Source organism: Manis pentadactyla, chromosome 11 (genome assembly GCF_030020395.1).
Source record: "Manis pentadactyla isolate mManPen7 chromosome 11, mManPen7.hap1, whole genome shotgun sequence".
NCBI lineage: Eukaryota > Metazoa > Chordata > Mammalia > Pholidota > Manidae > Manis > Manis pentadactyla.
Window position 1 is genome coordinate 43,066,288 of NC_080029.1, and position 25,675 is coordinate 43,091,962.

Here is a 25,675-nt window from a genome sequence, read left to right on the forward strand (position 1 = left end):
ATGGCAAAGCAGGAGTTGAAGGCAAGTCTCCATGGAAACCAGCCTCCCAGGAAGTGGCCAGAGGGGTTAGTATGTGGCGAAACAGAACTAGAAAGATGTCGTGAGGCAAATGACTGCATTGGAGAACCACAGTAAATTTCTGAAAAAGCTTAGTTAAAACCAGTTACATGAAAGGCCCCAAACCTCTTTCCTCATAGGTTTCCTTTGAATGTCTTTAATGTGAAATGGGCCTGAGCCACTCTAAGGCTTACCCTAGGGTGACCAAAGTAGCACCCTTGCAAAACAAGGAGGAAAAGACTCCCTCAGCCAGCCCTGTGGATTTTGCATTCCATAATAATCTGGAAGAAAAGAGTTCAGAATCGTTTGCAAGACTGCAGGACTGGAATAAAGCTTCGGAAGGGCAGCTGCCGCCGCTACGAGACACCTGGTATGGAAGATATTCTTCAGGTAAATGTGTAACTCAGACTGAGATTGTTGTACTTGGTTCAAGGAGGGCTACTGACAGATTCACCTGATTGTCTATCTCCATAATCTCAGAAAGTTTCTAAATTACTGAAATGTAAGGGAACATCTTTCAATGTGAAGCTGAATGTTTGTCAGCTGTAAGTAGTCTGGGTACATAAGAATGGGTGTGTAAACTGTGTGCAAATGGCTTTACACCATTCCTCATGAGAAGGAAAAGATCACTTTTGTTTCAGTTTATACTGCTTTCAATGTTTATACCTAGCGTTGCCAGATAAAATTGTATAAAGATGTGATAAATTATGACAATCATATGTTTTGGCTAGATTCTAAATTTAAATCATTCTCTCCAGTACCCTTTAATGCATCAGGCTTTGTTGTTTTGAAAGCACCACTTTAGGACTGTATCCACACCAATGTGTATTTGGAACCACCCCAAGCAGAATGGATTTATTGCCGAATGGATGAGTCACCCTCCCCAACACCACATTTTTTATGCAGAATATAAATCAAGTTCTGACATCTGCAAAACTAAGAGAAATTTTTCCCATTATGATGGGAAGCTCTGAACTTACAGTGGCTATAAATTACCCTGGGATATTTTATAAGACATGTTAAATGTTTTAATGACAACCACAGTGATAATTAAAGAGCTATTCTAACTTGGGAAGAGAAATATAAATATATAATGTATATATACATATACATGGATGATGTAATTTTCTCTTTTCTTCACATTCTGGATCAATAATGCAAGTAAGTTCCCATTTTTGGTTGAGTTGGCCAGAAAGCCTTATATTCTCTTTCACTGTGTGATATATCTTACCTAAACTGATTTTCATGGCTACTTTCTGTAGAACCGCTTGGTTCCATATAGCCTATTTTTATGTTCTCCAACTTTCTAAGCACATGAATGGGAATTTTCCTCTAGTTTCATGGAAGAATTCCTTTTTTACCCAAACCTTCTATCCAGAGTAAGATTTTGGTAACTAAATGGTAAAACCTGATTCTAATACATTACAGTTTCACCTGAAAATGTTCTTATTTTTGAAATAACAAGATCACATTAAGAATAAATAACAAGGGGATGGTAAGTGTTCTGATCACTATTTTCAAGAGACCCGTAATCTAACCCCAGCTCCACCAAATACTAAATCGTATGACTTGGAAGCAAGTTACTGCATCAATTTCCTTCATTCACAAATCAGTACTAAAAATAACTGATGGACACAGCCTATACCATTTTGAGAGAATCAAATTAAATAATATGGTGATATCACTATTACTTAGATAAATTCTAAGACCGCTCATCATAGTATGAAAATAATGAGTAGTAAGGCTGGTGAAAATATTTTTCCAAAAATATTTTCATTTTTAAATCCAATATTTTTTTGTTTTCATTACCCTTGTTTCTGTTCTTGCTCAACATACTGGCATCTCTTGAAAGAAAATAAGGACATAACAAAGTTTTAAGGTGGTTATTCAAATGTGGTAAGAATAGATACACATAAATACCCCAGGATTTTTTTCACTTAGAATGAAAAGTGGGGCTGTAGGATAGTCTACACAACAATCTAGAAATCAGAATGCTTCCAGATTGTTAGGAGGAAAGGACAGAACTTCATTCATGCAGCATTGGTCATGGAATAGTCCTAAGGTGTCAGGATAATCAAGCTAATAAATGAAATCCATAATGTATCTCTTGAGCCTGTTTCCTAACAAGGGTTAACTTTGTAGCCCTGGCTTGCTCCACCAGAAAAAAATACTGATATATAGGTTGTAGTATAGTAGCAACTGTGGGAGTTTCTTTCCCTAGTTGGGGGGACTATTTAACTGGGAATACACAATGTCAAACATTGCATATACTTCTATTACAGACTCATGCTTCAATTTATCACTTCTTCCTTTCATGTAACCTATCTATCTGCCATTTATTTCATTAAAAAGAATTTATTTTCATTTCTTAAAGCTATATTTTTCTCTGATTTCCAATATTTATTTTGGAGAGATTTCATGAAAATAAAACAAACCATTAAGTCTATTTTCCAGGTCAAGTTCTATGTTTGAATAATATTTATAGTCAATACATTGTGATTTTTTTAGATCCTCCTTTAAATACCAATCTGGTGAGGAAATGAGGAAAGCAGAAATTATATTCTGGTAGGATTTAGTATTAGTAGGCTAATATTGTATCACTTGCATTCAGGTATAGCCCCTGATTGATGCGTCTCATCTCCACATTCAACCTATAAGTTGGACATATACAACTAAAAAGTCACCAGATTGTGTTAACAAGTCTAATGATTAATGATAAGCCTAATTTAATAGTAAATTATTTTTAATCATTTGTTCTTATTTCTCCCCCAATCCCTCAAGTGCCCAGAGCCATGTATTTTGACATCCCACTGGAAGAGGGAGAAACAAGTATTATTAAAAGGCATCCACCACGAAGACTTCAAGTAAGATAAATTTAAGGTTTCATAAGGAATTTCTTGGATTTAATGGTACCATCCCTTTTTAACTCTGATCATAAAAGAGGGGTATTGAAAATGAACAAATAAGGAGAATGCAAATGCTGTTGATTGCAAAGATCATATTTCTTTAGGATTTCCTTTCATAATGATTTTATTTGTGGGACCACCACCAAAAAAGAAGGACGTATAGCACAAAAGACATGGATGGGACTCAGAGGGCCTGAATCTTGCTTTGATTAGTTGAATGACTATGAGGAAACCACTTGCATTAAACAGTAACAACAATAACAACAATGGCCACTATTTAATTATAACTAACTACAAGTCAGATATACTCTAGGTAACTTGATCTGTGTCACTCATTTAATCCTGATACCCCTTCATGAGGAAGGAAGAGTTATTTTTGTTTTACACATGTGGTTTAGAGAGTTAAGTAACTTGCCTAAGGATGAGGCCACCTATCAACCAGCCAAAGGCTGTGTGCTCTTAAACATCAGCACAGTCACTGTCTGTAACCCTCTATCCCTAACATTTTACCATTTTAAATGTTAACTGATTGTTGAAATTGAGGACATTGAATTCCAAGGCAGCAAAGCAAGAGCTTTAAATGCATTCACCTTAATCAATATTGAATTAATCCCCTCTAGAGAATTATAAATTTCAACTCTCATCCTAGAGGGTGAAAGAGATCTGAGTGGATCCTTGAAAATGAGCATAAGCTAAGAGGAGGGTTTGGGGCTCTCTGTGAGCAGGATCTATCACTGACATTTGACAAATGGAATTGGAGCTAAATTCCATCTGCTCCACAATTCATCCAGACCTCTGGACCAATCCCAGAGGTGTTTGAGCTCATTTGTTGCAGATTATTTCTGTTTCAGTTGGTTTTTATTTATCTGTCTTCTCCAGAAGCTCACAATCATTGTTTGAAGTGATTATATCCTTTGGTCAGAAAAAGAGCATCTTTTCCCAAAATATTAGAAGCCTCAAAATATTGCTTAGCTAAAGAAAAATAAAGTATAATTATATCAAACTGATACTTAATTTAAAATTTTTGAAATCTCTAGCTAAACCCAACAACTTAAAACCTTGTTTTATTCTCAAATCAAAAGCAGCCTTTAAAGGAGTGTTTAATATCTATTCACGAGGTGCCTCTAAGCCAAATAACTCAAATAGGAAATATTACTATAACCAATGAAAAATGTGTAGCAGTCTATATTTCACAAAGTACTTGTGCTGTCTATCAACCCTAAATCAGCTAAAGTTAGGCTTTGATTCTCTCGAGTCAATCAAGCTCAAAAACAGAACTTTGGAATTTCTGAATCAAAGACTGCACCCCCACATCCTAAGGAATCAAGGCTAATGAATTATTTGAGTGCAAGGACTATGTCTTATTAGTGTTATATGTTCAGTCACATATGTACCCCACAAACGTTTGTGAGTGAATGAATAGTGAGTGAATGAAAAGATGAATGAATGATAGTAAGACCTATTTTCCTGGTGGGAAAAAATCAGAGGGCACTCCCTGCTATTGCAGATCTGTAGCTTCACTGTATTGGAAATCCAATGGACTAGCCTAAGCAGCCAATGTGATGAATTATAGGATCTAGGAGTGTTCTGTAGAACCCAAGAGCTAGGAGGCACCTGGATGTCAGGGAAGAGCTGTGCCTTGCAACTGGAAAGGCGTAACTCCCCATGTGTCTCCTCTAAGCTCCTCTCCATGCATTTGCTTTACTCTTCTCTCTGCAGACTCTCTGCTCCTCAAGGTCATGTAGTGAAATATGGCTGCCCTGAATTTGCATCTTACAGTTCCAGTCAAACGGACAGACTGCTCTGGCCCTACTGGCTTCAATTTCAAATTCTTGGGGAAAAACAGCTCTGACTGGCTCAGCTTTGCTCATGATTCCAATTATGTTCCAATGAGCTATGATCAGAGGATATATGCTTATGCAGTAAATGTGAGTGGAGGAGCAATCCTCCCCCACCCTTATAGATTCTGCAAGCAGCTCCCAGAGAAGAGGGAAATCACTGGGAACTTGGCAGACACTCCCAAAGACTTCAACTATAATTATCTTCACAAATGAGGCTCAGCACATTTTCCACCACAAATGGGTTTTGGAGAGAATAATAAATGCTGGGTTCCCATGACATGTTAATTAATAGCCTAATCTCTGCCAAAGAAAATTCTGAAAGTATTTTTAATTATTAAACCAAATCTAATTGCATCCTAAATAATTTGAGTTGCATATTTGGCTCTCTCCACTTCCTGAACATCTACTCCTCAAAGTGAAGAGCAGGTCATGAACTAAGGTTCTCCAATTTGGAGCTGCTAAGATCTGAGAGCTTCTGCTCGGGAACTCTGAATCAGATGTGCCTGTCCCATTTTCCTAAGTTGGTTATCACTGTCCCTCTGATTTGACTCACCATCTCATTCAGCCATCTTAGGTCCAACCTAAAGTGGAGATGGTCCCCACCCTCAGCCCCATATTTTATGTCCTTGAGTGATCTCTTTGGATGACTCCCTCATCTCCAAAGTTTTGCTTAACTCTCACCTTCCCTATAAGATTAATTATGACAACCTTTTGAAATTGCAGCCCTTACCCTGGCACTCCTGATTCCCCTGACTCTTCACTATCTTTTCTTTTCCCCAGATCACTTATGTCCACCTAACACACCAAGCAATTGACTCACCTGTTATGTTCTTTGTGTGTTTTCTTCACTGCTTCCTGCTGACCACCGCCAGCGCTAGAATACAATTTTCATAGAGGCAGGGACTTTTGTCTATTACCTTCACTAATGTATCCAAGTATCTAGAAGAGTACATGGCACATAATAGGTGATCAATAAGTATGTGTTGAATACATGGTGACTGAATGAATGGAGAGGGGAGACAGATGAGCATAAAGACTGCTGGTGAGAGAGAAGGAGGATAGTTCTGACTTGGATGGTTTCATTGTTTTTGATATTATATAATTAGTCACAAATTCCTTCCCTCTCCTTGCCCTTTCTAATTCTTTGGCCATTTTCAATCTTTTTCTCAGTGATTTGTGAGAGTTCTTTCTATACCTTAGATCTAGTCCTTTGTTAGTTATACATGTTACAAATATCTTCTCTCCATCTATGGTTTGTTTGCCTTCCTGTGTGTGTGTGTGTGTGTACACACAGATTTCTACTTCTAATGTCAAATTTCTCAATCTTAATCTTTATTTTTTGTATTTCTTGTATTTTATCTTAGAAATTTTTATTTTCCCAAGGCTATAAAGATATTCTTCATTCTTTCTTTCTAAAATTTCTAATATTTACCTTTTCACATTCAGGTCGTAATCCATGTGAAACTCATTTATGTGCAGGTGTAAAGCTGGAATCTAATTTTATTTTTTTTCCCTTTGAATAATTTGTTGTCCCAGCACTTTTCATGGAATAATCCATTCTGTTACCATTGGTTTGAAATGTTACTTCTGTCATATATCCAGTTTCCAGAACTTCATGAGTCTCTGGGCTCTCTTTTCTGTTGCACTGGCTTATTTGTGTACCTCCATAGGAATTGCACACTGTCTTAATTATGTACCTTTAAGTTAAGACTTAATATCTAATATGCCAACCCAAAATGACCTTGCAGGGAGGAAGCCAGAAGAAGAAATACCCTGACCTCATTCCTTTTCCTCTCTTAGATCTCCTGGTAGGGCTCCTGAATGGCTGAACCCAATGCAAAGCCAGAAAGCAGGAGAAACTGGCTCATCTTTACAGGCAGAGAACAGAGTAGAGAAATGTGCAGGTGGGCCTGGAGAAACAAATGGAAATATCTGGTACAAATTTATTAATTTATTGGCATTCCTGTTATTTCTAGTGTGCTAAAGAATTTTTCTGAGGGCTGGGTATTAAATTTTATTGAATTTTTCCCTCCATCTATTATAATAATCCTATGATTTTTCTTTTTAACCACTTGATATAATGTACCACACTAATAGAATTTATGATATTACATTGAGCCATGCTTGCATTCCTGGCATAAATCCTCCTTGGTCATGAGATACATATATAAATACATTGCTGAATTTTATATGCTTAGGCTTTTGTGCCTATTTTCATAAATGAAATAGTTCTATAATTTTCCCACACTGTCCTTTTGCAGTTTTGCTCTCAAGGTTATAATAGTTTTATAAAATGAGCTGATTACCTTTTTCTTTGTATTGTAAAACATTTGATAAAACAGTTGTTATCTGTTCCTTGAAAGTTTGGTAAAGAAGGCCTATAAAATCACCTTTGGACACTGGAAATTAAAGGAATTCAGAAATTTTCTTACTAGCTTAATTTCTTAGTTGATTTAGGTATCTTATTTCTTCCTGATTCAATTTTGCTAATCTAAATCCTTCCAGAAAATAATCCATTTATCTAGAGTTTAAAAGTTTTTGTTATAAAGTCTTAGCTTCTTCATATTCAACTTTTTGATAATGCCTACAGAATAAATCTCTCAGCTTACATTTTGATGCAGCTCTTTTATACCAGGTAGAAAGATAGAGAACAACTCAATCCTGATTCAAGCTTTGATCCTGGCTCTAGTTTCCCATCTTATATGGAGCACTTTTGGTCCCCTTTAACCTACAGAAATATCTCATAGCCAAAAGGAACTCTAAATTCCAATGAGCAGCTTCCCCCAAGTATGTACTTTTTTTTTGTTTTCTGGTCCATGAAGATATTGTATCAAAGCCTGACTACATCTTTTTTCTTTTATGTATTATTTTTCATTGCCAGATGTTTGGAGCAAAGAACATTATTGAAAGATGAACTCATTGCAATGAACTGACCACAAATTCCTCCTTGGCCTTATCATTTCTTGCCCCGAGGCCGCCCCGGACACTTTTACTTTCTTTCCAGACACATTCTTCATTCATAGTACGAAACAAATTTTACGGTTTCTTTCAGTGTCTCCTGCCTACCTATCATTCCTGCTAGTAAACAGAAGCAACCATCTCAGGTTAGTGTCACCAAGCTGAGTGACTTAGGCTTAACTGATTCTCTGTTCCTGCATCTCCGGACAGTTCAACTGATTATTACATTTGTTTTGTTTGAGAAGCCAAATAAGCCAGAAACCCTAGAAAACTGATATATTTTTTTATAACATAAGATGTCATTCTTCCACACCAATTCTTCAGTAATTCTTTCCATTATATTCTGTCTGAAGATAACGAAGTGAGGCATCTTGCTTCTCAGGTGGGGAAAAGGAACACAGATATGAACCCAGAATTCCAAAGCAATTTTATTTTACTGGTTTGCTTAGAGAAGCCAATGCTCCAACAGTTTCTTTCTGCAGTGCCTTTCAGGCCAAATGTAAATGATTTAATGCAGGGCTCCTATTTACAATGTTAGTTGCTGCCATCTAGTGCCCTTTGTGGAGGAATAGTGTGGTGTTCAGGTTCTTTTCAAAGGCCAGGAAGAAAACAATTGGTCGGAAAGAGTTGACACTTACTACACAACCCTTATCAGAACTATGAATTTTAGTAAAATGAGGCTGAAAATAGAAAAACATATATTTATATTTTCAAAGAAAAATTTGGCCCCAAAGAACTTATGGCTAGATTATTTAAAGTAACTGAAAATATTAAATAACTGACCTCTTCAGACTCAGTTTTTTAATAAGGCTCCACAAACAAATCCTCTGGGGTCTACTTTGATTTAGTTCCTCTATTAACTCGAGCCAGTCTGGGAGCCAGTGTACACCAACCTAGGAAATCATCAAAATCCTCTGGAGAGTTTTGAAAAATAGATATTCAAAAAAAAAATTGAAAGTCTAGACAATTAAAATTTAAAACTTCTGCTCCATGAAAGACAATGTGAAGAGAATAAGAAGAGAAGGGAAGATATACAGATGGTAAATAAACATATGAAAATATGTTCAACATCATACGTCATCAAAGAAATGCAAATAAAAACAAGATATAAATATACACTTTAAGAATGGCTAAAATCCAGAACACTGACAACACCAAGTGCTGGAGAGAATGTGGAGCAACAGGAACTCTCATTCATTGCTGATAGGAATTCAAAATGTCACAGCAGTTTGGCAGTTTCTTACAAAACTAACCATACTCTTACCCTACAAGCTAGCAATTATACATCTTGGCATCTACCCAAATGAACTGAAAAACTTATATCCACACAAATCTTATACAGGGATGTTTATGGCAGTTTTATTCAAAACTTCCAAAACTTGCAAGCAACTAAGATATTCTTCAGTAGATGAATGGATAAAAAAAACTGTGCTTTGTTTAGACTATGGAATATTATTCAGCACTGAAAAAGAAATATTAAGGGAGGCGCTCAAGATGGCAGCATGAGTAGGGCAGTGGAAATCTCCTCCAAAAACCATATATATTTTTGAAAATACAGCAAATACAACTATTCCTAAAAGAGAGACCAGAAGATACAATACCACAGCCAGTCTACATCTACATCTGCAAGAACGCAGCATCTCACAAAAAGGGTAAGATACAAAGTTGTGACCTGGTGGGACCTTAGCACTCCCCCCACCCCAGCTCACCAGTGGGAGGAAAAGAATCAGAGTGGGGAGGGAGGAAAGCACAGGACTGCTAAATAACCAGCCCTAGTAATCTGCACTGGTAACACAGACACACATCATATAGTGTACTGGATATTAGAGACATGGAAAAGTAAAATCCGAGATGGAGACTGTGAGTGGGTCCCCAAAGCTGGCTTCCCTGGGACAAATGAAAAGTGGGCACTTTAAAAGTCTTAAAGGGATAAGGGTTTAGCAGGTGGACAAAATCGTTCCAGCACACTCAGCACAGCAGGCTGGGAATCTTAAGGAACTTCAGGCACCCAAAGGCCCTCACAGTGATAAGCAGCCTGCCGTTCATTCCCCCCTGCTGGTGCTGCAAACAAATGGGTTTACCTGCCACTGCTGCAGAACAGCCAGGAAACAGCCCCGCCCACACCAAACACACAGAGTGTTCTCCCAGCGCACAGCTAACCAGGACAGATGCAGAGGCTGCTGCCAGCATGCACCTGCCTGGCACAGGCAAAGGAAGCAGGAGCAAAGTCTGGAAGGCAAGAAGGGATGCTGTTCTCACAGGAGAAGACACCCAGTACACCTGCGACCCGGGGCAGTGCCCTAGGCTATCCCAAGGGCAGCCCCCAACCCACAGCAGCTCAGGGGATTAACCCAGAGACTGCTCCCCATATGCAGGTAACTGGCACAGAGAGTGGAGAAGGGCAAGATAACCAGCAAGCAGGAAGGGACTTTGTTCTCCCAGCTGACACATGCACCACCTACCAGCAATCACTTCTATTGCCATGAAAAGGCACAAGAACCTGACCCAGTCAAAAATCACTCAAACAACACCAGAGAGAGGGCCTGGCAAGGTAGATATAACCAATCTTCCTGAAAAATAATTCAAAATAAAAGCCATAACCATGCTGATGGCCCTGCAGAGAAATATGAAAGAGCTAAGAGATGAAGTCTTGAGGGAGATAACAGAAATGAAACAATTGATTGAAGGACTTAAGAGCAGACTGAATGAGGTGCAAGAGACTGTTAATGGAATAGAAATCAGAGAACAGGAATACAGAGAAGCTGAGGCAGAGAGAGAGGAAAAAGGATCTCTAGGAATGAAAAAATATTAAGAGAACTGTGTGACCAATCCAAATGGAACAATATTCACATTATAGTGGTACCAGAAGAATAAGAGAGAGAAAAAGGGATAGAAAGTGTCTTTGAAGAAATAATTGCTGAAAATTTCCCCAAGCTGGGGAAGGAAATAGTCTCTCAGACCGTGGAAGTCCACAGAGCTCCCAACACAAGGGACCCAAGGAGGACAACACCAAGACATATAATAATTAAAATGGCAAAGAGCAAAGACAAGGACAGGGTATTAAAGGCAGCCAGAGAGAGAAAAAAGATCACCTACAAAGGGAAACCCATCAGGCTATCATCAGATTTCTCAACAGAAACCTTACAGGCCAGAAGAGAATGGCATGATATATTTATTGCAATTAAACAGAAGGGCCTTGAACCAAGAATACTATATCCAGCAAGATTATCATTTAAATTTGAAGGCAGGATTAAACAATTTCCAAAAAAGCAAAGTTGAAGGAATTTGCTTCCCACAAACCACCTCTGCAGGGTATTTTAAAGGGAATGATCTAGATGGAAGTACTCCTAAGGCAAAATAGATGTCACCAGACAAAAATAAAATCACAGCAAAGAAAGCAGACCAACCAAATACTAACTAAAGGCAAAAAATAAAATCAGCTATCCCCAAAAGCAGGCAAAGGAAACATAAAAGAGTACAGAAAAAGCACCTAACATATAAAGGGTAGAGGAAGAAAATTAAGAAGGGAGAGAAATAAAGAATCACCAGACTGTGTTTACAAAAGCATAGTAAGTGAGTTAAAGTTAGACAGTTAGACAGTAAAGAAGCTACCCTTGAACCCTTGGTAACCATGAATCCAAAGCCTGCAATGGCAATAAATACACATCTATAGATAATCACCCTAAATGTAAGTGGACTGAATGCACCAATCAAAAGATACAGAGTAATAGAATGGATAAAAAATCAAGAAACATCTATATGCTGCTTACAAGAGATGCACCTCAAACTCAAAGACATACACAGACTAAAAGTGAAGGGATGGAAAAGGATATTTCATGCAAACAATAGGGAGAAAAAAGCAGGTGTTACAGTACTTGTATCAGACAAAATAGACTTCAAAACAAAGAATGTAACAAGAGATAAAGAAGGACATTACATAATGATAAAGGGCTCAGTCCAACAAGAGGATATGACCATTATAAATATATATGCACCCAACAAAAAAGCACTGACATATGTGAAACAAATACTAACAGAACTAAAGGAGGAAATAGAATGCGATGCATTCACTTTAGGAGACTTCAACACACCACTCAATCCAAAGGACAGATCCACCAGACAGAAAATAAGTAAGGACACAGAGCCACTTAACAACACACTAGAACAGATGGACCTAATAGACATCTATAGAACTCTACATCCAAAAGCAACAGGATACATATTCTTCTCAAGTGCACATGGAACATTTTCCAGAATAGACCACATACTAGGCCACCAAAAGAGCCACAGTAAATTCAAAAAGAAATTTTACCAACCAACTTCTCAGATCACAAAGGTATAAAACTAGAAATAAATTGTACAAAGAAAACAAAAAGGCTCACAAACACATGGAGGCTTAACAACAGGCTCCTAAATAATCAGCGATCAATGACCAAATTCAAACAGAGATCAAGCAATATATGGAAACAAATGACAACAACAGCACAAAGCCCCAACTTCTGTGGGCCACAGAGAAAGCAGTTCTAAGAGGAAAGTATATTGCAATCCAGGCCCATTTAAAGAAGGAAGAACAATCCAAAATGAATAGTCTAAAGTCACAATTATTGAAACTGGAGAAAGAAGAACAAATGAAGCCCAAAGTCAGCAGAAGGAGAGACATAATAAAGATGAGAGAAGAAATAAATAGCATTGAGAAGTACAAAACAATAGAAAAAATGAATGAAATCAAGAGCTGGTTCTTTGCAAAAATAAACAAAATAGATAAGCCCCTAGTGAGACTTATTAAGAGAAGAAGAGAATCTACACACATCAACAGAATCAGAAATGAGAAGGGAAAAATCATGACGGCCACCACAGAAATATAAAGAATTATTAAGATTACTATCAAAATCTATATGCTAACAAACTGGATAAACAAGAAGAAATGGACAATTTCCTAGAAAAATACAATCTTCCAAGGCTGACCAAGGAAGAAACAGAAAATCTAAACAGACCAATTACCAGCAAAAATATTGAATCAGTAATCAAAAAACTACCCAAAAACAAAACCCCTGGACCAGATGGATTCACTGCTGAATTTCATCAGACATACAGAGAAGACATAATACCCATTCTCCTTAAAGTTTTCCAAAAACTAGAAGAGGAGGGAATACTTTCAAACTCATTCTATGAAGCCAGCATCACTCTAATACCAAAACCAGGCAAAGACTCCACAAAAAAAGGAAATTACAGACCAATATCCCTGATGAACGTAGATGTAAAAATATTCAACAAAATATTAGCAAACCGAATTCAAAAATACCTCAAGAGGATCATACACCATAATCAAGTAGGATTCATCTCAGGGATGCAAGGATGGTACAACATTTGAAAATCCATCAACATTATCCACCACATCAACAAAAAGAAGGACAAAAACCACATGATCATCTCCATAGATGCTGAAAAAGCATTTGACAAAATTCAACATCCATTCATGATAAAAACTCTCAAAAAAATTGGTATAGAGGGCAAGTACCTCAATACAATAAAGGCCATATATGACAAACCCACAGTCAACATCATACTTAACAGCGAGAAGCTGAAAGCTTTTCACCTAAGATTGAGAACAAGACAGGGATGCCCATGCTCCCCACTTTTATCCAATATAGTACTGGAGGTCTTGCCATGGCAATCTGACAAAACAAAGAAATAAAAGGCATCCAGACTGGTAAGGAAGAAGTCAAACTGTCACTATTTGCAGATGACATGATATTGTACATAAAAAACCCTAAAGAATCCACTCCAAAACTACTAGAACTAATATCTGAATTCAGCAAAGTTGCAGGATACAAAATTAACACACAGAAATCTGTTGCATTCCTATACACTAACATTGAAATAGCAGAAAGTGAAATCAGGAAAACAATTCCATTCACAATTGCATTAAAAAGAATAAAATACCTAGGAATAAACCTAACCAAGGAAGTGAAAGACCTGTACCTTGAAAACTACAAGACACTCTTAAGATAAATTAAAGAGGACACTAATAAATGGAAACTCACCCCATGCTCTTGGGTAGGAAGAATTAATATTATCAAAATGGCCATTCTACCCAAAGCAATCTACATATTCAATGCAATCCCTATCAAAATACCAATAGCATTCTTCAACAAACTGAAACAAATAGTTCTAAAATTCATATGGAACCATAAAGTACCCTGAATAGTCAAAACAATCCTGAGAAGGAAGAATAAAGTGGGAGGGATCTTGCTTCCCAACTTCAAGCTCTAATACAAAGCCACAGTAATCAAGACAATTTGGTACTGACACAAGAACAGATCCACAGACCAGTGCAACAGAATAGAGAGTCCAGATATTAACCCAAATATATATCATCAGTTAATATATGATAAAGGAGCCATGGATATACAATGGGGAAATGACGGCCTCTTCAACAGCTGGTGTTGGCAAAACTGGACAGCTACATGTAAGAGAATGAAACTGGCTCACTGTCTAACCCCATACACAAAAGAAAATTTGAAATGGATCAAAGACCTGAATGTAAATCACAAAACCATAAAACTCTTAGAAAAAAACTTAGGCAAAAATCTCTTGGACATAAACATGAGCAACTTCTTCATGAACATATCTCCCCAGGCAAGGGAAACAAAAGCAAAAATGAACAAGTGGGACTATATCAAGCTGAAAAGCTTCTGTCCAGCCAAGGACACCATCAATAGAACAAAAAGGCATCCTACAGTATCGGAGAATATATTCATAAATGACGTATCTGATAAGGGGTTGACATCCAAATTATATAAAGAGCTCATGCACCTCAACAAACAAAAAGCAAATAATCCAATTAAAAATTGGGCAGAGGAGCTGAACAGACACTTCTCCAAAGAAGAAATTCAGATGGACAACAGGCACATGAAAAGATGATCCACATTGCTAATCATCAGAGAAATGCAAATTAAAACCACAGTGAGATATCGCCTCACACCAGTTAGGGTGGTCACCGTCCAAAAGACAAACAACAACAAATATTGGCGAGGATGTGGAGAAAGGGGAACCCTCTTACACTGCTGGTGGGAATGTAAATTAGTTCAACCATTGTGGAGAGCAGTAGGGAGGTTCCTCAAAAAACTCAAAATAGAAATACCATTTGACCTGCGAATTCCACTCCTAGGAATTTACCCTAAGAATGCAGAAGCCCAGTTTGAAAAAGACATATGCACCTCAATGTTTATTGCAGCACTATTTACAACAGTCAAGAAATGGAAGCAACTAAGTATCCATCAGTAGATGAATGGATAAAGAAGATGTGGTACATATACACAATGGAATATTATTCAGACATAGGAAGAAAACAAATCCTACCATTTGCAACAACATGGATGGAGCTAGAGGGTATTATGCTCAGTGAAATAAGCCAGGTGGAGAAAAACAAGTATCAAATGATTTCACTCATCTGTGGAGTACAAGAACAAAGAAAAATTGAAGGAACAAAACAGCAGTAGACTCACAGAGACCAATAATGGGCTAACAGTTACCAAAGGGATAGGGACTAGGGAGGATGGGTAGGAAGGGAGGGATAAGGGGGAGAAAGGGGCATTATGATTAGCACACACAATGTGCGGGTAGGGGGCATGGGGAAGGCAGTACAACACAGAGAAGACAAGTAGTAATTCTATAGGTCTTACTATGCTGATGGACAGTGACTGTAATGGGGTAATGGGGGACTTGATAATGGGGAAAGTTTAGTAACAGTAATGCTTTTCATGTAATTGTAGATTTATACCAGTGATACCAAAATAAAAATTAAAAATAAATAAAAATAAATATTAAGTCATGAAGAGAGATGGAAGAAACTTAAATGTGTATTATTAACTGAAAGAAGCCAATCTGAAAAAGCCAGATACTATGTGAATCCAAGTACACCGACCTTCTAGGAAAGGCAAAGCAATGGAGACAGTGGAAAGGTCAGTGGTTGCCAGGTGTCAGGGGGAGAAAAGGAAGGATGAATGGACAAAACGCAAAGGATTTTTAGGGCAACAAAACTATTCTGTTACTACATTGGTGGATATGTCATTATACATTTGTTCAAACCCATAGAATGTACACCACCACGAGTGAACTGTAATGTAAACTCTGGACTTTCGGTGATAACATCTGAATCTAGGTTTGTCAGTTTTAACAAATGTACCATTCTGGTGTCATTGACAGTGGGGAAGGCTGTGCATGTGTGGGGACATGGAGTATATGGGAACTCTTTATAGTTTCTGCTAGGTTTTGCTGGGAACCTAAATCTGCTCTAGTGAATAGCCAGTGAATAGACTAGGAATTTTTTTTTTTAATTCCAGGAGTTCCAATGATAAATCAGGTTTAGGAACAAATGGTGAGGGAAAGAGCCTGAGATTTGGCACTGGACAGTCCTGAATTTAGATAGTGGAGTTGCCATTTTCTAGCTGTGCAAACTTGGACAAATTATTCACCTCTTTAAAATGGAGAGTCATCATAATTATCCACAGGATTCATGTGAGGGTTGAATGAGATGACATAATGTGACCTTGGACATGACAGACACAGTGGCTGCAAAGAACCAATCCTGACCAGGTCCAGGGGGTGGCATAAACACTTGGTTGTTCTCTCCTCACTCCCCAAAACCTCCCCTCAGCCATGCTGATTCTTCCACCCACAGGCGCCTGGATATCCCTTCTCCCTCAGCCTCCTTATCCTCTTTCATTCCCCTCAAGCTTCTGATTTGAGCTGCCTCCTGTGCCAGCAAGCCCCATTTCCCCGCATCTTTATGTCCTGCAGAGACGAGATCCAGACAAATGCCTCTCTTACTAGTAATTCATCACATCTCATTACATCCTTGCTAAGTTTTATGTTAAAAATCCCACTTCCTCTCCAGAGGTGAGAACGGACAGCTGTGAGCCACTTTCTACCACAAATACCCACTGCCTGGTGCATAGCTAACACTACGATGAGGTCTTCCCTCAGTCTCTCCTCCCTGCCCCCATAACCTTTGCCCTTTTTCCTTCCTTGCCAGGTGAGCTGTGGCTGCTCCAGGAGAAAGGAATGCTGGCTGTTCTCCCTAGAGAACAGGCCCAGGGACCGGGCAGTTGTTGTATGGGAGGCATGGTCATGCTCCCCTGGAGTGTTCCACATCCATTTTCCATGGTCTTGCCATCTCTTTTTACCCTGGTCCCTTAAAATTGCAACAAATCAGACTAAAATGAACATAATTTTAAAATACATTAGTATCTGCCTTTATTGTGGGCCTAAGGTAAGAGTGGTGCTCACAGTTTGTTGTAGCATGGCATCTCCTGGTTTTCCTCCTGCACCTTGAGCCATCACTTCTGGTCTCTTTGGCCAGCTCATCCCCAGGCACCAACCTCAGTTCTGGAGCTCCTCAAACTTTCAGTCATTGGGTCTGCTCTTCTCATGCTTGACCTCTCACCCATGACTATGGTTTCAGTTATTTTCTACTCAGGGATGATTCCCAAAAATGCATCCCCAGCACAGACCTCTAATGCCCTTAACCTAATTATCTACTCACCATCTATGGTGTATCTCAAAGGCATCTCAACTCAACCTGCTGCAAACTGAACTTGCATCTTCCTGCCATATCCCATCCAAACCTGGTCCTCCTTGAGGATTCCCCGTCTCAGTGAATGGTCACCCTTTCCATCCCTTGGATATCAATGTCACTTGGGCACTTCACTCTCTCACCAACCATAACAAATCTTGTCTGGTCAGTTTTAAATATTGAAGTGCATGGGTTTCCTTCCATGAGCTTCCAGGCCATCATCTTTGTCCTCTAACCACTCTCCTCCCATCCATAATAGCTTTCTTTACTCAGTAGTTTCCACAATGCAGCTAGAGTGATCTTTTCTTTAAAGCAGATGTAATCATGTCACTACTTTGCTTGACACATGTCAGTGGCTGCCCATTGCTCTCAAGAAGAATGCCCCATCAGGCCCTGCCAGAGCCGGCTCCTGCCCACCTCTGCTGCCTCACGGGCGCTGCTCTTCCTCTCACTCTGAACTGCAGTCAAATGACTTCGTGCTATTCCTTCAACAGATCATGCTCTCTCCCACCTCAGAGCTATTGTTCATATTGTTCCCTCCACCTGGAACAACTTAGCCCCCTAAGATTCCCCAAACTTCCAACTTCTGCTGAAAAATTACTTTCTCAGGAAACTTCCTTGGACTGCCTCCTTACTCCTCTCCCCCTTGAATCAGTTTTCTAGGCTGCTGTTAACAAAGTAAAATGAACTGGAGGGGCTTAAACAATAGAAATGTATTATCTCACAGTCCTGGAAGCTAGAGGTGCAAGATCAAGGTGTTGGCAGTGTTGATTCCTTCTGAGGACTGAGAGGAAAAATGTGTTCTGTGCTTCTCTTAGCCTGAAGTGATTGCTGGAACTCTCCAGCATTCCTTGGCTTGTAGAGGCTTCACCCCGACCTCTGCCTTCACCTTCAGGTGGTCTCTCCCTGTGTGTGTATGTCCAAAAATTTCCCCTTTTTATGGGAACACTAGACATACTGGATTAAGGGTCCATCCTCCTCCAATATGACCTCATCTTAACTAATTACACCTACAGGGACCCTATTTCCAAATAAGGTCACATTCTGAGATACTGGGGGATGAGTTCAACATATAAATGGGGAGGCACAATTCAGCTCATACCAACCCCATTTCCAAGGTAGAGTCCTCCAGTTATGTATTATTATAGTCCTGCCCTACAGACTTTTCCTTCAAAGTGCTAATCACAGTTTGTAATTATTAATAAAATAGTCACACAAGCAAAAGTGCATTTGTTCCCCCATAGATTACAAACTCCAGAGGGATCACGCGCATTTTTGTTGACCCTTGCACCCCCCTGCCTGGCATGTAGCATTTGTTCAATATGTATTCATCAAGTGATCAAATAAACTCCATGACCCTCCAGATTCCTGACTGCATGCCAGTGTGAAGGAGCCAGCCTCTGTCTCTCAGGCCTACTGTCACTTCCCAGGGCTCCAGCTTCCAGAGCACTAAGTCATCTGAGGCAAGCAGGGCACAGTCTCAGTGATCCTTTGAAACTCCAACATGACCTCCCCCATAAAGCCAAGCCCCCGCTGGAAAAAACCATGTCTGAAATCTGTTAGCACATTGCACTTTCACTTTAAATGTGTGTCATAAGCACCAGTGATCAGTTCTGAGGAGGCTGAGGAGGCTTCCCTGGAGCTCTTAAATATGGGTTGCTTTACCTAAGGACTGGAGTAGTTCAGGTGGATGGTTAAGGGATGAATAAAATAACTTCCTGGTGCCTCTTTCATCTCTAATATTCTAAGACCCACGTTGTTTGATAACTCTAGACGTGGTCCCTCAATGCAGGCAGAAAAGGATTCTTAGTCTTTTAACTCTCTGACCAATATTCAGATCAATAAGTCACTGGCAACAGTGCAATAGAACAAAAAGGAATTCCAGAGAGGTTGAAAGCCTTTTGCACAGATCCTACTATAATCCTGTTGAAATCGCCCTCCCTGTGTGCTGTCAGGAGTACATGCTGCTTTTGCAAGGTGTTAAGACAGTTTAATATCTGGCTTTTATGTTTCATCATCTCATGGTATGAGGAATGCTGAATGCTCTAAATGTTGGACTTCTAGAAGCTTGAACCCACTGACCTGCCACAAGTAATTACTTCTGAAAGGCTCCTGAGCCAGCAAGCAGCCGGGACAGCTCACAAAGCAAAGGTGAGCTCTGGCAACAACCGGAGGGGGTGGGTCGTGGGGGACTGGCTGTCCTTTTCACAGAAGACTTCAAAGGCAAATCAGGCGATTAAACTATTCAGTTAGGTCTCCTCAAAGCTGTCCGTTCTCTTCCGGGCCTGTCTCCAGCTGGCAATTACTCTGGCCTCTCGGATGAACTCTGGGCCCATCTCTGCCTCCCGGAGAAAACAGGGAGCTGCAGATGAGAGGGAGGAGTAGTCCTTGGGCATCAGAAATTCTAGAAGTGTTCAAACTGGTGAAAAACCCAGCATCACTCTTCTCTTTCATTCCTCCCCTCAGGTGGCCAGTTTTCAGGGGAAATCATATCTGTGAGCTTATTTATCACAAAATCACCAAAAAGTCATCCTGGAAAGGGTCATCTGATCTTTTTCCTTTTACAAACTCTGCTGAGAAAACTCCTCTTGGGTAGAACTGAAAACTGTGAGGTAGTAGATTTTCAACACTTTCCACTCCTGATTGGAGCCAGCTAGATGCTGCTATGCACCTGGCTGATTTGGTAAAAGAGGCCCAGGTAACTTTAGATCCTGCAGGCCACCTGCAGGGATGGGCTCCTGTCAGCCCACATAGTCACTGATCCAGGCCAGCATGGAAGATATCGCTGAGCACATTTGGCTTCCATATCCCTTCCCTTTCTTGGCCACAGAAAATAAGGAATGAGGGCATACCCATTCCTGGTTGCCCTCAAAACTATCTGCACTGTTCCATCAGAATTCATGACACACGGCGGGGAGATCACCAAAATCGCCAAGTTGCAACCCAAATCCTTCCTAACCTAAAATATACAAGGGCTTATACTGGTACACACTTCAGAAATAAGTTCCACTTAACCATTCGGTGGCTTTCCTCTAATTTCATAGCCAGACAATTAGCCAATGGCAGAAGAGGCAGAGAGAGGGTCAGGTGTCATCAAACCAGAACATATTTCTGGGGAGATAGTAATAAGCAGCTGTTGACAGGGGAAGTGATATCTTGTCCCAATGAGATGTGGGAAGATATTTTCACTCAAGGTTCGTGAAGCTCTACATTACATACACAGCAAAGCACCACTTCATTCACTGGTAGCAGAGCAAAGGACAAGGGAAACTGCAGTGATCCACCTTCAACACCCCAAGAGATCTCAATGGATTATGATTGATGATTGACTGATTAATATCTCACTCTGTTTCACAAAGGTTCAAGCTGTGGATTGCAGAGTCAGTAACAAATTATCCCCATACTAATGATTGTGCCATCTTTCATAGAAGGAACTGGAACAGAAGATGCAAACTCCAATGTATACTTCTGGGAAAAGACAATACTTACATAAGATGCAAATGCTGGAAATGAACCATAAAAGACAAGAGGTAAATCTGAAAAGGGGGGAGAGGAATGTCATATATACCAAGTTAACTCCACAAAATCACTGCCCTGGCACATGAATATGGTTATGTATTTATCTTCAGTCTTTACCTAGCATCTTAAATATAGTCGTTGGAGCCAAATCTCCAGCCACTGGAGCTGGGAAGAATCAGCAAGCTCTCTTGTGCTACCAACCCGGAGGAGTCTTTTCTCTGGCTTCACTTCTCTCAAGATCTATCTGTGTCTCAAGTATCTCTTTTTGCCCCTATGACATTCTGGCTACAAGAAAACCAGGTTAGATAATTTTTCTCAGTTTAGTGAAAGGGAGAGGGGGAGTTGTTCTTAAGTTTGATACCTAGGCATTTCTCCATAATTCATGCACTAGAGTTATCTTATAAAAAAGATCTGTTGTAACAAATACCTTTAAAGTAATGTCTCCTGTCTCTGTCATATTACAAATTCTTCACTCTAGGAAATAAGCCTAAAGTGACTGTATTCTGCCATTCCAAACATATTAGTTGGCCTACAGAGACATGTTTTTACAAGGATTCTCATCTTAATCAAGCCATACCTTCCTGAGACTTTTCAGGCACACTCTCCTTTCTCCTAAGAAACCTGTGCACAAAGAAGGTTTCTGTACTTTCTAATAAGGAAAAAAATACATGTTCTGCCTAGAAGACCATAGATGGGTACGGACACAGTTGCAAAGTGACCGATCTGTTTTCCTACACTGGTGAAAGCAGCTCGGTGAAGAGAGCAATAATCATTTATAGCTGGTCATTTTCAGGCCCAAGTGGAGTTGAAGAAAAGTCTTCACAAGGAGGCAAAAATTAGTAAGCAAACACTGAGGGACTATAAAGCCAAGAAAATCCTTCAGAGCATCCCAAGAAATGATGGTGACCTAACCTTGCTATCTGGTGATACCTTGATGAGAAGTCTGGGTGAGTCATATAATTTTTTTAGTAAAATAAAATAGTTCAAGTGTTTTAAAACTTCATCAGATAAACTCCTGGTGGGAACGGCAGTAAGGAGTGGATAACAAATAGCCTTGGGGTCTTGCAGCCTAGAATGTAATGATCATATTGTCACATCATTTTAGATGGCCAGGAGGAAAAGACAGAAACTTAACTATAGTAAGATGTCTCCTTTAAGAGGGTTACTGTGCTTTACATGCATTATTGCAATCTTTGCTCCATCCCTAGGAGGAGAAAGGCAAAAGAGCCTCATCTTGTGGTAAAAGAGAATGAAGCACATGGGGATGTACTCAATGGCGAATTGGTATCAGCCAGTCTGGTGGCATATGCAGACACTCTCTCCGCCTCCCCACCCTTTCCCTGCTTCTGCTCATTCAGAATGCCCAAAACAGAATCCAGCATCGCTGCCCACCCAGGCTTCTGCTGCATCCTCTGTCTCAGCGAGTGAGACCTCCATGCTCTGTGTCACTCAGGCCAGGGACCTGGGGCCTTTCCAGGCCTTATGTTCCCACTATTGCACCTAGTCAGTCTCAAAGTCCTGCTGCTGTCACCTAGTGCTGAAATCTCCCCTCTCCCTTCCATTCCCAATACCACCCTTAGGTCATCATGTCACACCAGGGCTATGCCCCTCCCTCCGGTCTTACCCTCCTTCCATCTCCTTCCACCTTCGGGGGGTCCCCAGACCACCAGCACCAGCATCTCCTGGGAACTTGTTAGGGTCTCAGCCACAGTGGCTGAATCAGAAACTGAAGGGGTGGGACCCAGCAATCTGGGTTTAACACCCCGGCCAGGTAATTCTTATACCAGTGAAGTTTAAGAACCACTGCTTTACTTGGTAATCAAAGAATTGTCACAGACCAGAAGCATCTACATCACCTGGGATGGAACTTCAGGCCCACTGCAGATCTACTGAGCAAAGATCTGCATTTTATCAAGATTTCAAGGTGGTTCTTATGCACAATAAAGTCCTAAAGCACTGCAGAGAAACCTAACACAATACAAATCCAACCATATCACTCTTTTGCTAAAAAAAGCATCCTTTTGAGAGCCTCCACCAGCCTGAGGACAAAGTCTAAACCTTGCTGTGATCCTCTAAGTCTTCAGGATCTAGCTGTAGCCTGCCTTCCTAGCTGCATCTGCTGCCACTATTGCACCCAGACCCACACTGCAGTCAGGCCGCATTGCTCAGTGGCCTCAGACTGTCCTGTGGCTTCCAACACACACCTATGTTCAGAACCTCTGAGCTATGTTATCCCACGAGTTTTGCCCATTAAGTTCTCCCTGACCATATTCCCCCAGAGCAAACCCACCCTTACAAACATACACTACTTTTCTCACACGCATGTGGCTGTGCAGTGGATCAAACCCCCATATCAGTGACGGACCGCAGGCTGTACAGAGATTCTGACGGTCAGGCATTGCTCAGTGGCCTCAGGCTGTCCTGTGGCTTCCAACACACACCCATGTTCAGAACCTGTTCTGAAGTGCATTTTAAAAGGGCACTGGACCACTGCTTAAGTGTAAAGCTAAAGTAAAGACATACATCCATACAGAAAATTCCACACCAAAAAATCAATCAAATCTCTCCAAAAAAAAAAAAATACAATGGAAAATAAAATGCCTGACCCTTTGAGCTCCCTAGTCTATAGGTCTGGGGTGCCACCCGGGCATCTGTGTATCTAAGGGCTCCATAGGTAATTCTGATATGAAGTCAGACTTGATGTGAAAGACAGAAAATGCATACATCATCTGCCTAGCACATAGTAGACAGTCAATAAATAGTACTAGGCAACATCACTTGTACAATATTCTTGCCAAAAATGTTTAGCTTTAATTTAATCACAAGGAAACAATCAGATAAGCCCAAATTTAGGGCCAATATGTAAGACAACTGACCTGGGTTCTTTGAAATGTTAGCATAGGAAGAATGAGGAAGATAAGGCAGAGGAAGGTGAGAAGGAAGTGGACTAGGAGAGAGAGCAGGAGTGAGGGGAGATACAGAGAGATGGACAGAGATGAGAGTGCCTGGGAGAGTGGGGGAGAGTGCGGGGGGGTGGGGGGGAAGGAAGCAAGGAAGGAGAGAAGAGAGGGACAGCAGAGTATTCTTGAATTAATGCTACTAAGAGACAAGAAAATAAAATGCAGTGCATTTTCCTATATTGGACCCTGGATCTAAAAACACAAATGGGCAAATAAAAAGCAGTTATAAAGAGTATTACTGGAACAACCATAGATATTTGAATATGGACCAAATATCAGAAAGCAGTAGTATTATATCAATGTTAAATTTCCTAAGTGTAAAAATTGTATTGTGATTATGTGGGAAAATTGCCCTCGTTCCTGGATTTGTGGTGATATATTTGGGGGGGGATGTGACTCTTCAACTAATTCTCATGGTTCAGCTGAAAAGCATATGTATATGTATATATATGAGTGTGTGTGTGTATTATATATATACATTATTTCATATATATTAATAAAGCAATATCCTGACAAAATGTTGTCAGTGGGTTGGGGTATATATAGGTGTATATTGTATTATTTGTGTGACTTTGAGGAGATTAAAAAATTCTTTTAAATAACAAGAAAAATATTTTTAATGCTTATGAAGACACCAGTTGAAATCATATAGATGGAGAGAGCAAATCCATAGATTTCAAAAATAACAAGCAGATTATTCAGTGATTGTGAAAATCTAGGCAAACAAATAAATCATTGTTAGGGAAAAATTGTGATTAAATAAGCTTTTCAATTTTTGTAGGAAATTCAAATGAAGTGTTTTGGGAACATCATGCAAGGAATGACTATTGTTCTCAGAAAATTGGCAAAATGGAATCATGGCTCCATGAACAAGAAGCCCGGGGAAAGCTTCTCTGGGACAGTGCTAGCTCTGACTCAGAGGAGTTGGGGGAAGATGAGAAGAAGCCACGGGCACTGGTGAGGACCAGGACAGAGAGACTCCCACTTTTTGATGAGTTCTTTGATCGAGAATAAGAATGCTACTCATTAACTAGATACTAAGTGTTTTACTTTCCGTGTACTGACAACTTACTTTCCTGCAAACATTCTTCGAGGTAGTAGTTGCATGAATTATTCTGAGGAGACCAATTCATTTTCCTTTCATTTGGAGTCTTACAGTTAACAGGTTTGTCATATATTATTAACTATGCTATATAACTAAGTACCCCAAAACTTAGGGCATCTTATTGTCTCTTCTACGGATTGCTGGACTCAACTGGGTGATTCTTCTGCTGATCTCTTTTGAGATCTTGCGTGCAGCTGAAGTCAGATGACAGCTAGGATTGGAGTCATCCGGAGGCTCATCTGCAATACCAAGCTCACTGGGCCTCTCCCTCTCTCCACACAGTCTCAGAGCCATCTCTTCAACAGGGTATGGATTTGCTTTTCTATCAGCCCATGGCTCCCAAAAACAAACACTGCAAGAGGAGGAAGCAATCCTCTTAAAGGCTAGTCATGGGACAGCTCTGTATGACTCTCACCACATTCTGTTGGTTAAAGCAAGTCATGAGCCACACCACCGTCAACGAAGAAGAGGACTGCACAAGGGCATGGATTCCAAAGTGTGGTCCATTGAGATGGCCATATATTTAAAAACAAATCATATCTTATAAAACAAATAGATGAGAGAGTAGATTTCATACAAATAAAAACATTTTTAAAGAAACATCGCAGTAATACTACATTAGACACCAGACTCACTTAGGTCACATTCTTGTGAGTTAGCAGCTGGTTATCTCAGAAAGGCTACAGGAAAGAGGTGTAGTACTGTCAAGTGTGGGAGTTCATTGTGAATTAAAGCTCAAATATAAATGAAGA

General features: G+C 39.9%; 1 protein-coding gene across 2 annotated transcripts; it reads left to right on the forward strand.

Annotated features, from left to right (window-relative positions):
- Positions 1-25,675, forward strand: CCDC198 (coiled-coil domain containing 198). Of its 2 annotated transcripts, none has more exons than XM_057488422.1 (6): positions 1-447; positions 2,848-2,921; positions 19,404-19,490; positions 20,768-20,869; positions 21,652-21,805; positions 24,600-25,675. In XM_057488422.1, exons 1-6 carry the CDS (start codon positions 225-227, stop codon positions 24,830-24,832), a joined length of 873 nt encoding a protein of 290 aa, XP_057344405.1. In that variant the 5' UTR covers positions 1-224; the 3' UTR covers positions 24,833-25,675. The 2 variants fall into 2 exon arrangements, with proteins under 2 accessions (XP_057344405.1, XP_057344406.1); XM_057488423.1 differs by having other exon boundaries at positions 20,771-20,869.